Consider the following 16069-nt stretch of genomic DNA (forward strand, 5'->3'; position numbering starts at 1 on the left):
ACCAATCTTTATTTTGGCATTCCTTGATGCATAGCTTGATGGCCAAGTGTGTTAACCACAGTAAGCAAAAAATAAATATATGTTAACTATGAATTATTTTCTCATTGGCAATCACTAGTATGTTATGTGACGTCAAAAACTACTATCCTGAGAAGCAAACTTGTTGGATACCACTGCTGTATGATATTTAGAAACGACATTTTTTAAGCGGTAGTTTTATGCCATAAACTATTAATTTATAATATGCGAGTTGTGATAATATTTGTAAATAGGGACGATTATCAATTGATGTAAATGCAGCGAAGGTAAATTTCCTTAAACAGACTGGTATTAGACGGTTAATAAAATATTATAATAATTATTTTTTACCGAATTTGTATATTTTAACCCAAATGTTTAAATAATTCGGTCAAACAAAACATCCTATATGTGAAGTAATATAAACGAAATGAGGCCTTACATTGTAAGTTTTATATATTTTATAAAGGGTGAGCTAATGATATACATTTTATTAAAAAATAAAACGAAAACATTGATTAAAAACATTTTTATTTTTTAATGTTTAAACAATGTTTTGGCCAAATATTTATAAACATATGTGTATATATATATATATATATATATACATATTTATATATATATATATATATATATATATATATATATATATATATATATATATATATATATATATATATATATATATATATATATATGTATATGTATATATATATATATATATATATATATATATATATATATATATATATATATATATATATATATATATATATATATATATATATATATGTATTTATACAAGTAAGATTTTTTTTGTGAAGTGTCTAATTGCATTCTAATTCGGTGATAATATTATGTGCAGATAGTAAGCATACAAATAAAATAATAACGACTAAAAGTATCTTGTATGACGTTCATTCTAAGTAATAAGCTTATTTAGCATAATTATTCCAGGAATTTTTGTGAATGAAGAGAAATCTTAGGCTGTGTTACAATCAGAAATGCATTCTCAACGTATGCGAGATGAATGTGAAAATAATAAATTTAATAAACAAGATGATTAGATAAAAGAAAATGGTATGTTATATAGTAGAACTCATACCAATTAGCTGAATGTAAGTTTCGACGGATTGCAAAAGTACGAAATTTCCACCCAGAAGGTCCTAGATTACTCTTTCGCAATTAAAAGAGTTTTGATATAATAATAATAAATTAGGAATAATTAATTAATTAATACGAATTCTAGCAAACAAAGCATGGAATGTAAATAAAATAATAGAACATCTCAAATAAATTATTTGAGGACAAGAAAAAACCCTTGATAACATGCTGGGTTGTGGTCCCGTACTAAGTGTCCAGTACTCAGATTATCTAGGTTTGAACCCATTCTTCCACAATTCGATACAACTGTAAATTATTTAAAAAACAAATATTTTTTGAATATTTGTAAAATATTCAAGGAAGAAATAGTCTTATGAGAATGAATCAATGTTAGAACGATCTCGATCAGGTGAAATTTGATCAAAACATTTTTTGGGTGACTTTTTTTATTTCACACAATGTTCCTTATATGATGTGTATATATTTAAAAAATAAAAATATAACAAAATTTTAGTTAGATTTGTATGTCGATTAAATAACTCTTTGTAGAAATGTATATAAATATTACGTTAATCATGGAAAAAAAGTCCTAGATCACTTTTTCGCAATTAAAAGAGTTTTGATATTTAATACGAAGTTATTTGAGTTTTTTTTTAAATTACCCAACGTCCAATCTCGGCTTATGCAACGCTGATTATAATGGCCCTTCTTAGGGTCTTACTTTAAAAGTTTTATAGCATTTTCTTACTAATAAGGGGATTAATTATTAATGTTTAAAGTTCAAGTAAAAAAGGGCAAAAAATGTAATTTGAGTTGTTTCACGGGCGCATAAAGTTAATATGTAGATCAATAATATTCATATTATTATTTGATGACGATGTAACAATACACAAATTCTTTATGAAGTAGGTGTTTTCAGCGCTATTTTAACACAACAACTCAACTATTGACCATTTCACTATTGACATCATTTGCTACGGAATTATTTTGGTGAAATTTATGTTTACCGGATATGAATCGGCGATAGCGTCAAAAATAATAGATTGACAAATTTAGTTTTGATTATTGCGACTATTTGTTTTCTTACATAAGAGGATTAATTGAAACGACATTTACAGAAAAAGTAATATTAAGACATTTTTCATTTATAAAGACATTTTTGATATATATTATTATATTTTCATAGATTGATCGCGCACTTACTTTGTGGTGAAATCTACTCAAAATCCTTTTAGTTATTTTCTTCATAATGTATTTTATTTTAAACATAACAGTGATTGTGAGAGTTTGGAAAAAAAATATTTTGTGTAAATTTTATGTCATTAGATTGTTAGATTTTTAAATATTTGTAAATTTTAGAAAATCATACATAAATATTTTAAAATCTTTAAATTTTCGTTGGGAGGTGGTCTGAATTTCATAGAAGCGGAAAGATATGCCTCTAAAATGCGTTTTTTATTTTATTTAAGGTTATTATCGAAACCGGTTGGAGAAAACTACCAAAAATAAAAGTGATTAAAAACGTTGAGTTTGAGTTTTATATTATAATAATTACTACTACTACTACTACCATCACGCCATTTCCCCGCAGACGTAGACAGAAAGGATGGAACGCCACACTCCTCTATCCTGACATACACTCCTCGCCTCCTTCACATCCATACATCTAGTCATACATTGTCTCCGATTACGCAGACTTTTGACACCGCCAGATTTTAGGTTCCGATCGTGCCAAGTCTTTTTCGGTCGTCCTCGTTCTGTTTTCCCACTCACATTCGCCACATATATTTTCTTAGCCATTCTATCGTTTTCCATTTGCTCCACATGTCCATACGTATAATAACGTAAAACAAGTATAATTGTCATATCGGAATTATACATGACGATATAATTTTATTAGTAATTTTTTGCAACACATACTATATTGGTGAGTGAATTTAAGTTTATAATTTTTCAGATAAATAAATTGGTAGACTTAAATTAAAGTTTATACCATATCAGGGTATTTTTATTATTATTTTTAAATAACTTTATTCAATCATTTAATTAAAAAATCGTCTGTAAAAAACAAAAAATCATTTTAATTGAATTCGGTATTGACGCAGTGTCGGACGAAAATCTTGTGTGTATTTTTTTTAATGTACCACTACTGGTCAGTCGGCTCAGCGCAGGATAAAATCATCGGTTTTTCCATATACCCCCTCTACCTACGCAAAATGCAAATGGCCGCCTCGAGTAGTGACCATGAACGACTCAAGTCTGTATTCATAAACTCCGAATCGTCGGAGAGTGAGTTACTGGCGACTCGTGAACGAACAGTTAAAGGAAAAATATAGTTATTTACCAAATATCGCCAAGCAAAATATTGTTAAAGACGTATTGTGTGACGTTTGTGCGTGTGTACCATCAGTGCGGTGTTGAAATTTTATCTTCAAACATGGCTGTGAATGTGTTGTTTCTTGTTATCGCCGGTAAATATCAAATGTTTTGATTAATAACAATAACATAATCATATGCGTAAAATTTTCTCACTTTTACCTATTACAAAGGCACACACTCTTATTTATATTTTATCTCTTTATGTTCTTGATCGTTATTATAACATAAATGTGGAATTGTATAATTGACCTTTTTTTAAATGTAACTATTTTTTATGATATACTTTTACTAAATGTAATGCTGTACAATTCCCGAATAAATAAAAAAAAAATTATCGATTTTAAACAGCTTTTATGTGGGTTTTCCGGAAAACTAATCTCAAATTTGGGCAAACTTGAGCTATTTTAATATTTTTATTCTTCGCTCCATTACACACTTAGTTATTAGCGGGATATCTAATATAAATATATGTATATATATATTATATATATATATATATATATATATATATATATATATATATATATATATATATATATATATATATATATATATGTGTATAAATGGATTATAATGGTGTGTTCCAATACTGTAATAAGTTTATATTTACCTTTAATAGCATCAAATTAGATGGAGTGTCGTTTGCCTTTGAGTGGTTAAGAATTGCGTAAAAAGCTATTAATACAGAGTGCTGTTAGTTTTAATATCCTAATGTACAAAGCCCAAAACTATTCAAACTGTTCTTTTCACTGAGACTTTTTATATAAATTAATCAAAAATAAATTGAATGACGCAAGTCTACTACTAAGAACACAATATAATATATTAATGTCACAATTGATGTAAGTAAAAAACAAGATGATAAAATGCATTTACTTGCCTCACTGAATATTCCATTTATATATATTAATTTCACAAATTATGAAAAAAAAAATTATTTCATTTCAAGCATTACAAAATTATTTTTAAAATAGTATCTTAATATGTCTAAACTTAACTAATAATTACATTTTGGAAAAAAACTACTTTAAATTTAAAAAAAAATGTAACCGTAAAATGTAAACCATTCTCGATGAAGTTGTATATTAATATATATTTTTTGTTACTGTAATATTTTTTTCAATAACATTTTTTTGTAACTATTGACTGAAAAAAGGGCATTCATAGATAACTTCTAAATAATGGGCATATACATAATTGGGCGAATCTACCTGTAAAACAATGGATTATGGATTTGAGGGATATTCCCACGATTATTTGACTTCAGTCTTAACTGTTATTTAACTACATAATGCACTAAATGGTTTAAATTTTTGCGAATGAATTTGTACTTAGGAGTATGTGTCATCTTGTTCTTTTTTGACTCAGTTTAATAAGGAGAATTCGTCGAGAAAAACAGGAAGCAGACAATTACTATGATTGAAATCCCTACCGAAAATATTCAACAACTTTTTAAGAATATTGTTCAATGAAGCTTAAATTACCCTGGATCGCTTCAAATTAGCATGATTCTATGTAATTAACGATCAAGTTGACACTGCATCTACCTCTGTAGTGTAGTAGTCAGCGCGTTTGGATACCTTGCTAAAGGTCTTCGATTCAATTTCTAGGGGGATCAAAATATATATATATAAGTGATTTTTCATTACAATTTTTATTTTATACTACCCTGAACAAGTACCTAAAGTGTGGAGCTATGTGCCGTTCCTTCATGCGTGTAACGATCAAGATGACACTGATTATAAACGATGCAATACTCTATGCACCAATGGATGTGGATTAAAAAAACACTCTTCCATCAGATACATTCAATTTTCGTAATTTGAGCAATATAGTCGTCAATCATAGATAGAATTGTGAATATTACACAGTGATCACTTACACCAGCTAATTATATGCTGTAAGTTCCATATCCAGATTTCCATAACTCTCTCTTTAGTAAATCAATATTTTAAAAACATAAATTAAAAAGTTCTTCATTTTATACATTGCGAATAATGGGCCTCGTAATCGACTGAAAATATCTACAATGCACAAAAATTTTCCAATCACGTTTCGCGGCAAAACGGATGTTTGATGACGTAGTCAGGAGGATCTAATCAGTGATGATTTTTACAGGAAGTAACGCGTTTTTGCATGAATTTTAAAATGAAACTCGTACAACGAATTTGGTAGTAATAAATTTAATAAAGAGTTTATAAAATGTACGTTTTATTTTTGGTTGAAAATGTTTTTTTGCTGACTGCGTAGAGGTTATTTTAAAATTTAACATATCATTCATCAAATATTAAAAAAAGTACAAAGTGTGCTAAAAACTAGCACAAATAGAGTGATTCTTTATATTATTGTTATAATAATAATAAAAAAAACCTAAAAGAGGAAAAAAACGTGGTTAAAAAAATACGTCGATGTCATGAATGGTATAATTGTAAATCAATATTGACAAACGAATTTATCAAAATGTCAATAACTGGCGCTGCACCTAAATATATTTTGTGGTGTAGTACATTCATTACTAGGAAATATTATTTTGTGATTCGGTATTACAGAGAAGACGAATCGAATTTTAATTATTAGATGTTGTGAAATGGACGTTTACTGATAACCTTCGGTGGTATTCGAGGTCGTTGATTAGCGAACCGTCACCGTTTTTATGAAACATTGTTCACTCGTTAATTTAAGTCTACCAAAATCATGTAGTTTTTTCTTCACACAAGTGAAAAATACTCAACATTTTGAGTGTGTCCAAATACTTGTTCACAAAATCTGGATTATCTCCAATTACAGGAGTTAAGTTCATATTATTAGAAATTTTATAAACCTAAGAGGGTAATTCTATTCCCTGTCCTCTCCTTTTCTTCTTTTCCTATCACTGTCATCTCCTTTTCTCTTTATCCTATCCTTATCTCATATCTCTTCTTATATATAGACTTTTCCTATGCCTAAATGTGAAAAACTGTAATTGGTATTCATGATTTTTTTTGTATTCTGATTTATCATATATAGAAGCATTTGTTTTTCCTTCTAATAAAATACAACAAAAAACTAAATAAAATATTATTCGGTCAGCCCCGTAAATACCCAGACTTTCATATTCTTCTTCATCTTTGATGAGATGTCAAAGAAAAATATGAAAAATACTGACTTCATGTTTGTGTGAAAAACTACATCATGTAGGTAATTTCGAATATTTCTAAAAAAAATTGTTTTCCCGCTATTTCATAAAAACAAACGGCTTTTCGCTTGAATTAAGTTTCCTATAATAAAGAAATATTTAAAAAAAAACATGTATGGATTTTTTTTCTTCAAATTTTTGGTTTGAATAATATTTGAGTTGAACTTGAATAATAAAAAAAGTTGACATCTCAACATAGATAAAAAAGAATGTCTTGGTATGTACAGGTCTTACAACCTATCACAGGTTGGTTTAAGTCAACCATAGATGGTGGCGAGAACTCAGAGATGAAAGAACGTGTCAATTATGATAAACCATCAAAAGATTTATGATATATGTATGAGTTCCAAAATTTTGAGTGGTGTGGTTATAAATCATGGATAGAATGGTGAATATTACACGCCAAATCACTTAAAAAACGCTGTCATATGGGGGATATGACAGGTTGTGAGCCCTGTACATACCCAAATTTCAATATTCTTATTCATCTTTGTAAAGACTTCAATAACAATAGTTTCTTAGTGTCAAAACGCAGATTTGCTTTCATCGATTTTGTGAATAATTTGGTTGATATTTAGATTTTTTAAATGTGTAAATAATATCCAGAAAGGAAGTAATTTATAGAAAAGCTGGCCATTTTTATTAATTAAATAAGATTAATATTTTTTTAGTACTCCAAATTAATTTTTCAGTTTGTGAGCAAAATACTATTAACAAGGTTTTGTATGTGTTTAGAACAGCTACATATGTTCATTTACACAATTTTTGAACCTTGAATCTCTTAATTTTTGTAAGAACTTAAATTATTAAAGTAATCAATATTAATGACTTCCTCACAAGCACATTAAACACTTAATATATTTTAATTCTTTTAATTATTTTAAACATGCGAAAAAATGTAAAGGTGCACAATTATAATTTTTTTTAAAACGATTTAATTACTTTTCTTGTTACATTAACGCATAGTGAAGGGTAAAAAATATAGGAAATAAATAAAACACAACCAAAAATATGGTTCATAAAGTACAATTAAATATGAAATAACGAATTTTTGAGTATTTCCGTATTACTGTACAAAATAGTACAAAATAAATCCTAAGTGTAGTTCGTGATTTGGAGTTTGAAGAGTTGCAAATAAGACTTTGTACACACAAAAAATGTTGTGATAAAAATAACTGGTCCAATAATAAGCTCCATTAAAATAAAATAAAAATAACGTTTTTCGGCATTTCCCAGTATGTGAAGTAATCCGGAAAGGATTTTGCCTACTTTTGATAATAAAATGGTCTAACTAACTAACCATAACGCCACTTCCCCGCAGGGGTAGGCAGAGAGAACAGAACGCCACACCACTCCGTCTTTGCAAACATTCTTCGCCTCATCCACGTTCATGCATCTCCTCATACATACCCGCCGATTGTTACGCCTCCTAACCTGATCACTTTCAAGTATTTGGCATACCTGATCGTGCCATGTTTTTTTTAATTAAAAAAAAAAATAATCGGGAATTGTACAGCTTTACATTTCGTAAAAGTATACAACAAAAAGTTGTCCGCCTCCGTAGCGTAATGGTCAGCATGCTCGGCTACCGTTCTGGAGGTCCCGGGTTCAATTCCCAGGGGGGTTTAATAAATAAAAGTGATTTTTTCACTCTAATATTTATTCAATATTACACTGGACTGGTACCTGAAGTAGAGGGCTGATCACCTTTCCTTCATGTGTAAACAATCGAGATAACACTGCGTTTATATGAAGCAGTGCCCTATGCACCATTGGGGTGCGGTAAGGGTTTTATTATTATTATTATTTTATACTAAAAAATAGTTACATTAAAAAACAATTACACAATTCCACATTTATGTTTTAACAACGATCAAAAACATAAAGAGATAAAAAATAAAATAAAAAAAAGTGGGAGTGTGTGTGTGAGGAAGGGAGAAAGTTTTTCTCGGTCTTCCTCTGCTCTTTTTTTCCAATAAAATGGTCTCTGTTTTATAATAAGCTTACTCAAATCAACCATAGATACTGCAGCAAAGTCACAGATGAAGCGATGTGGGAATTTTATCGTATTTATATGAGTTACAAATTTTTAAGAAGTGTGTTGCGTGAGTTTCAAATTTTTAAGAAGTGTGTTATTTGAGTTCTAAATTTTTAAGAAGTGTGACAAGAGTTCCAAATTTTTAAGAAGTGTGTTGTGTGAAATTCAAATTTTTAAGAAGTGTGTTGTGTGAGTTCCAAATTTTTAAAAAGTGTGCCTATGGAATTTTTATTTATCTTTTTTATTTGATTTATTTCAGTAGCAGTTTTAACTAGCGACATTCAACCTATTGAGGCCGCCAGTCCACAGTTTTCACAATCCCTCAACCCGAGCTGGGTGCAGCCTGAAGAGCCTTCCACTGCCCGCTTCCACTACTTCGACCAGGAACTCCTCGAGGTGGCTGCGCAGGAGATCAACGGGAACTTCATGATATCCCCGGCCAGCATAAAGGCCACCCTTGCGATGATCTATGAGGGTGCTGAAGGGGCCAGTGCTGCCGAACTTGGAAAAGCTTTGAGGCTTCCGCAGAATGTGAACGCGGCGAGAGAATTATTCTCAAATTACTTGCAATCTTTAAAGGTAATGAAAATATATTTTTTGACGTACCGTCAAGTACTGGGGTCTGAGCTTGTGTTTTTGTCTGTTATTTTTCATTAACCTTCTGTCCTTCACTCCTGAATATAGGCCTCTTCCATAGCCTTCTATTATTTTCATTCTGTTGCTGTTTGCAACCAGTTTCTATCTCCCATAGCGGCTAAGTCATCGGAACTTTTTTGAAGCTTTTGACTGCTTATCATTTTTATTTGATTCATTTCATATTTTTAAATAATTTAATTCATTTGGTCATTTCATCTGGTTATTTCTTCTTTGGACAATCTTAAAATTATTTAGGCTGTTCTCTGCAATAAAGAGTCCAAGAAGCTCTTGTGCTTGGAGAGGGAAAATTTATTCTTACAAGGTCTTCGTCTCAAAATTTTAGGGGTTCATCTTGTGGGGTCCTGTCTCGCAATATGTCCTACCCATTTACCAAAATTTTGATATTTAATACATACATACATATGTACATTACACATCTTAACATATTAAACACGTTCAATAAAATATGTTTTACTTTATTAATAAAAATGTTAGTAATATTAGCATATAGCCACTCACCACAATTTAAGTCTTCCGGTTTCAAGACGTACCCTTCTCTTCGTCAGGATAATTACTATACCAGCATGCAAACGATACCACACCTTACTACCATTGCATTACTCACAAACTTAAAACTACACCAAATATTGATCACATGCGTTTTTGGTCGACCCGAGGACGAACATGCTCTCAGTGCACATCTCAGTGTGTGGTTATATACGTTTACATAAATAAAATAAAAAACATTTTTGGAAAAAAAATTCAAATTGACAAAGGAAATGCCATAAATATTAAAAACATTTTATTTTAATTACAGTCTACTAATGGAGTGATTCTGGAGAGTGCCAATAGAATATTCATGAACAAAAACTTCACTCCGAAGCCTCAGTACCAACAGATTTTGAAAAATTATTATCAGTCAGAATTGAAATCCGTCGACTTCAATAATCCTACTGCAGCTGCTCGAATGGTCAACAGCTGGATTAGTGATGCTACACACAAAACTATTCAGAACTTTGTCACCCCTGGTGAGTACACATAAAAAATAAAACCTAACAGATATAGCCTAATTAGCAGTATACAATGGAGTCTGGTACCAACACTGATAGAAGTGAAACAAAGAGTTGGCAAAAAAATAATGAAGGTAGATTGAATGCAGTCGAAAAACGATCTTTCTAGATTATTGATTGAGCTAGATGTTCGAATTATGATATAAGGAAAGTATGTTGAGATGGTTTGGACATGTGGAACGAATGAGTAAGGAAATAACGGTAAAATAAAATTATGAGGGGACTATAATTGGAAAAAGGAGCAGAGAAAGGCCGAGAAAAACTTGGCACAAAAAAATAATTTTGACATACCTTATCAAGTTTTTCTGTATAAACACAGTTTTTACAGAAAAAACATGATCATGTGTGAATGTCAAATACCAATAAAAATAGCGGTCAGGTCAGGAGTTGAAATTATCGGCTGGTATGTATGAGGAGATGAATGAATGTGGAAGAGGCGAATATTTTTTGCAAAGACAGGGTGGTATGTTATTTATTTTTAATAGATTGTGTTATATTTTTAAACTTTAAAAACGTTCTCCTGAAAAATCAAGTTTTTTGATATATGACGTTATATTCTTTCTGCGAGTGGTGTGGCGTTATATTCTTCATTTTTTTTATTAAAATTAAACACTTGAATGTACCACTTTAATGAGTTTTATTTTTATTTACGACTAGTTTCGAAAACGACAGATGTTTTAATTTTAATGTTTTAATTTGTACCAGAAGATGAAAACATATGTCGTTTTCGAAACTAGTCGTAAATAAAAATAAAACTCATTAATGTGGTATATTCAAGTGTTTAATTTTAATAAAATAATCATGTCATTCCACAAAGTTAATGCCGAATCAATAAAATAATATTATATTCTTTCTGCCTACCCCTGTGGAGAAGCGGCGTGATGGTTAGTTAGTTGAGAGCACCCTTATCATGTATTGATGACCAATTTGTATTTTCAGGTGACTTCAATTACGACACGATAACGCTCCTCGCGAATGCTCTGTACTTCAAGGGAGATTGGGAGCAGTCATTTGACGCAAAATTGACGAAGACAACCTGTTTCTACTCGACTGAGGATGATTGTCGTTATGTCGCCATGATGGACTCTGAAGAGGAATACAATTTTGCATACATCGATGCGCTGAATTCACACGCAATTGAATTACCTTACAAGGTATGTTCATATTCATAATTCGAATTACTTAACTAGATGTGTTCATATTCATATTTTGAATAATCTTACAAGGTATTGTCATTTTCATATATTGTTTTACCTAACAAGGTATGTTCATATTCAATTATTGAATTACTTTAAAAGATATCTTCATATTTTAAATTACCTTAGAAGGTATGTTTATATTCACATTTTGAATAAACTTACAAGGTGTGTTTATATATTGATTAACGCAATAACCTAACGAGGTATGTCCATATACATATATCGAATTACCTTATAAGACATGCTCATATTCATTTTAATATTCGTACAATATAAAATGAATACGTAGCCCTTATTTACTACTATTAACGTGTTCCTACCTGCTATTCCTACTAAGGCTTACCATATGCCATGGGTTGGTTTAAGTGGTCATTCAATGCACGATTACTAATGATGATTAAACATTCGTATGATGTACTTTGATTTTTAACGCATTCAAATTCCGTTTTGCGAGAGTTTACCCAATTTACGTTTTAATTTATATTTTTTGTGCTTTTATCAAATATATTTTTGTGAGACAAAGTGGATCATTATTAAAAATAAGTTTCAAATTATGGTAGAGTGGATTTGAGTCTAGAAACTCTGACTTTGAATCCGTGATACTAACCACAGACCGTAACACGTCATTAAATTAAAGTTGAAAATTAGGTATGGATATACGTAACGTGAAAAGGTTTTTAAATTACACAAATGAAACATACAACTTTAAGATAGATCAAGATTTAATCATTCAAAATTTATTGAAATATTTAATAAATTAGGACGAATACTATTAAATAATTGTTAAATTCTGTGTTTATACAGCGTGATTTATATTATTTGCAGGGTGGTAAATTCTCTATGCTGATTTTGTTGCCGAAAGAGAAGGGGGAAGTGGATTCAGTAGTTAGAGATTTGAGGCACGTGAAGTTCCAAGATATATTGAGTAAGATGCAGAAAACTGAAGTGCAGCTATCGATGCCCAAATTCAAGATTGGGTTTGAGACAGAAATAACCGAAGTACTCAAAAAGGTGAGCCTCATACTATTCTTTTGAATTTTCACCTGTTGATGAGAACATGCGTTCTCGTTATTTAGATTGATAAATTCGAAAATGGTCTTATTTTAATAAAAGTTTTTATTTTATTTTTTATTATTTATTTTTGTATTTAATATTGTTTCTCGAACTAAATGCCAAATCAATAAATAATACGATGCAATATCACTCAAGTACATGTTTTTCGGTTTGTTTTATTTAATGTTTTTTGTATAATAAATAGTAGAAGAGCTTTGATAAAAGCAATACTATACCTACAAATAAACAAATCAAAACTGTATTAGAATATTTTCATTGTATTTAGTTACTACATATATTTATTTAGTTTAGTTTCTTTAATTGACAATCAATTTGGTCAAATTTTGTAGTTGAAATATTTTATTTTATTATTAGATTAAAACCAATATTTTTAGCTTTTCCACTTTTTTATTTGACCAGCGACCGGGTTTCGTCGTTACCGACATCATCAGACTGGTAAGAGGCTATACAAATTGTTATGTTATATATAAAAGAAGGCAGGAGTTTTTATATATAACATAACAATTTGTATAGCCTCTCACCAGTCTGATGATGTCGGTAACGACGAAACCCGGTCGCTGGTCAAATAAAAAAGTGGAAAAGCTAAAAATATTGGTTTTAATCTAATAATAAATTAAAAATGCAATTCCATCACGAAGTGTCAGTGGATAATATAAATCTATTAAAAAATGAAATATTTTATGTAACAAAAAATATAATTTTACATTTTTTTAATGGTCTTGAAGTTGTCTTGAGAATTTGTCCATTAAGCTTCTTATTTCACAACGTAAAGTTTACTTAAATATCCTTGTTCTTTTTTATCTATTATTTTACACAATCTTCTCCAAAATATCGACACTTGAAATCCAGGATGTTAATGTTGTCATAATCTTAAAAGGTAGATAAGATTGTATATTTAAAGATGAGTGAGAAAATAAGGAAATGTGTTGTGTTTCGTCAGTGTTCTCAAATATTTATTTACGTCTGTATGACTGTAGCGTTATCATTTTTTTAATATCATATTTCCATTCGAACTAATCAATTTATTTTTTCTTTACAGGTTGGAATCAGAGAGATATTCGCACCAACTGCGAACCTGTCCGGAATTGTAATCGACATTGGACAGAGCCCACAAGTCAATAAAGTAGTCCACAAGACTTATATAGAAGTAAACGAAAAGGGGGCTATTGCGGCCGCTGTCACAGGAGCCATGGTTGTACCTCTCATGGGTGGAACCGTAGACACCATGAATATCAACCATCCGTTCCTCTTCTTCATCAGAGATGTCAGCACCGGCGCAATTATCTTCGGCGGACGAGTCAATAAACCCGACGAAGTTCCTCTGGCGCCAACGCCTGTGAGAACGACTCAACGCCCAGTGAATAACATCCAAAGTAATAGAAACACTAACAACCAAGGGAATGTTCACAACCAAGGAAATGTCCACAACCAAGGAAATGTTCACAACCAAGGAAATGTCCACAACCTAGGAACCAACGATAACAATCCCGGAATCCGAAAACCCTACAATAGCAATCCTAACGTAGAATCTTCTACTAGACCTGTTTATAATCCGCCGAATAATCAGTACTCAGCTGGAAGCCAACAACCAGCACAGCCGAGCAGTTACAATTTCCAGGGTCCCAATACAAACTCAGGTAAGTGGGCGAACGATGAGAATACAAACGTGCTTACTCATTCGAATCCACCATCATCGCAATCTTCCAACCAGGGGGCTATTCATCGAAACTTGGGATCATCTTCACCCCAAAATCCTAGCTTCTCCAGTCAGGGAAGGCCTGATCCTGTATTTGCTTTGGTCATCCAGAATAACTCCGACCGAGCGTACGTGGAAGCGATAGCTAACAGCGATTCCATTTTATTCACAAAATCATAGAGTAAATTAGGTTTAGAAAATAATCTAATGCCCGCATGGCAACATCACCATGACATTATTAGTACCTTGTTCTTGATGGAACAAGAATGCAGATGTTGTAGGTTAGAGATTTTACCTCTCCCAGTGTCTATATATTAATGTAAATATTACTTAAATTATACATAGTTAATTACTATCCGACTATTATCACTAAAATTATCGATTTGTACGACCTTTTCAAAATGTTAAAGACATTTTGGAGATTTCTATAAAACATTGTATCGTTGGTTTTACTACAAAACTATAAATTCGCGTATTATTTACTGAAAAAAGGCAGAAAATAAATCCGGTCTCGTAAAAACTATCAAGGATTTTTAAATAGTAAAATACCCTCAATATAGTGTAAACTACAATTTATGTAACGGTTTATTTTTGGCTTTTCAAAGCAGATATTTTATAATAAAAAAGTGAAAATATAACAATTGGCCACGTTTGGCAGTATACTTGTTCCTATGAAACCAAAAAATTAACAATTTAGAAAAATTTTGACATTAAAATTTGTATCAGAACTAAATGGAGTATTTAATTTTGAAGATTTAAATCACGTTTATTAAAAATAAATAGAAAAATATTTTATTCGTGTGTATTTAAAATGTTTCATTGTAAATACACATGGAGGTTTTACGAAATTTTATTTAAGGGTAGTGAAAAAGTCGAATAATATTCTGCTGCATTCAATTGAGATTCATTATAATTATTAAGTATAAAAATATCATATTTAGAAAGGTAGAATAAGTATATTTTATAACTCAATAATTCAATATTACACTGGACTGGTACCTGAAGCGGAGGGCTGATCACCTTTCCTTCGTGTGTAATCGATCGAGATGACACTGCGTTTATATGAAGCAGTGCCCTATGCACCATTGGGGTGCGGTAAGGGATTTATTATTTATTATTAATTGTAATTACATTGTAGCATGACAGATGATATTCTGTTTTTAGTTGTAAGATTATTTATTTCTACAAAGAAGTACATAGCTATATTGGTGTCATTTTATGTATTGGGAGCTTCTTTTAATACTGGTGCCTTTTTCCATATTTAAGTAAAAATATTTATTTATGTATTCGGTAAAACAAATTCTTCTCTCTTTAAATCAAAACAAAAAAATCACAAGGGTATCATAAATATTCAAAGATTCTGAAGATAAATTCTAAAAATATAATAAATAAAACATTTGTACATGACTAATTTATAGATTTTATCTATGACAACACTACTTGCCTCTCAGGAACTACAGATGAAATTGATGATATGAGATTCTCGAAACTAGTCGTTTTTATATCAATAAACCAAAAAAGCGGTTAAATACAAGTGTTATATTTTTTATATTTCAATCATCACATTATTCCATAAAGAAAATACAAAATCAATATACAAAAGAAAATGTATGTTTATATTTGAAGATAGTAAAAATTGGAAATAAAAGAGGTGGATTCCATTTTATAATATATTTCTAC

General features: G+C 30.3%; 1 protein-coding gene across 5 annotated transcripts in view; it reads left to right on the forward strand.

Moving 5' to 3' along the window:
• LOC148299455 (uncharacterized) overlaps positions 1 to 16069 on the forward strand; it is a 72082-nt gene that overhangs the window by 49301 nt on the left and 6712 nt on the right. For 4 of the 5 annotated variants that reach the window (XR_015839078.1, XR_015839077.1, XM_088276074.1 and 1 more), the window contains exons 9-13: positions 8974 to 9293; positions 10168 to 10378; positions 11360 to 11574; positions 12445 to 12630; positions 13733 to 14330. Coding sequence is in view for 3 of the 5 variants with exons in the window: in XM_088276074.1 (XP_088132200.1) it covers positions 8974 to 9293; positions 10168 to 10378; positions 11360 to 11574; positions 12445 to 12630; positions 13733 to 14330 (1530 nt within the window). In the remaining 2 variants the exon portion in view is untranslated. The remainder of the gene's footprint in view (positions 1 to 8973; positions 9294 to 10167; positions 10379 to 11359; positions 11575 to 12444; positions 12631 to 13732; positions 14331 to 16069) is intronic. The other variant, XM_088276073.1, reaches the window with a different exon arrangement.

The sequence above is a fragment of the Brachycentrus maculatus genome, unplaced genomic scaffold, assembly GCF_059751285.1.
Source record: "Brachycentrus maculatus isolate JH-2025_06_01 unplaced genomic scaffold, ASM5975128v1 h1tg001133l, whole genome shotgun sequence".
Classification (NCBI taxonomy): Eukaryota; Metazoa; Arthropoda; class Insecta; order Trichoptera; family Brachycentridae; genus Brachycentrus; species Brachycentrus maculatus.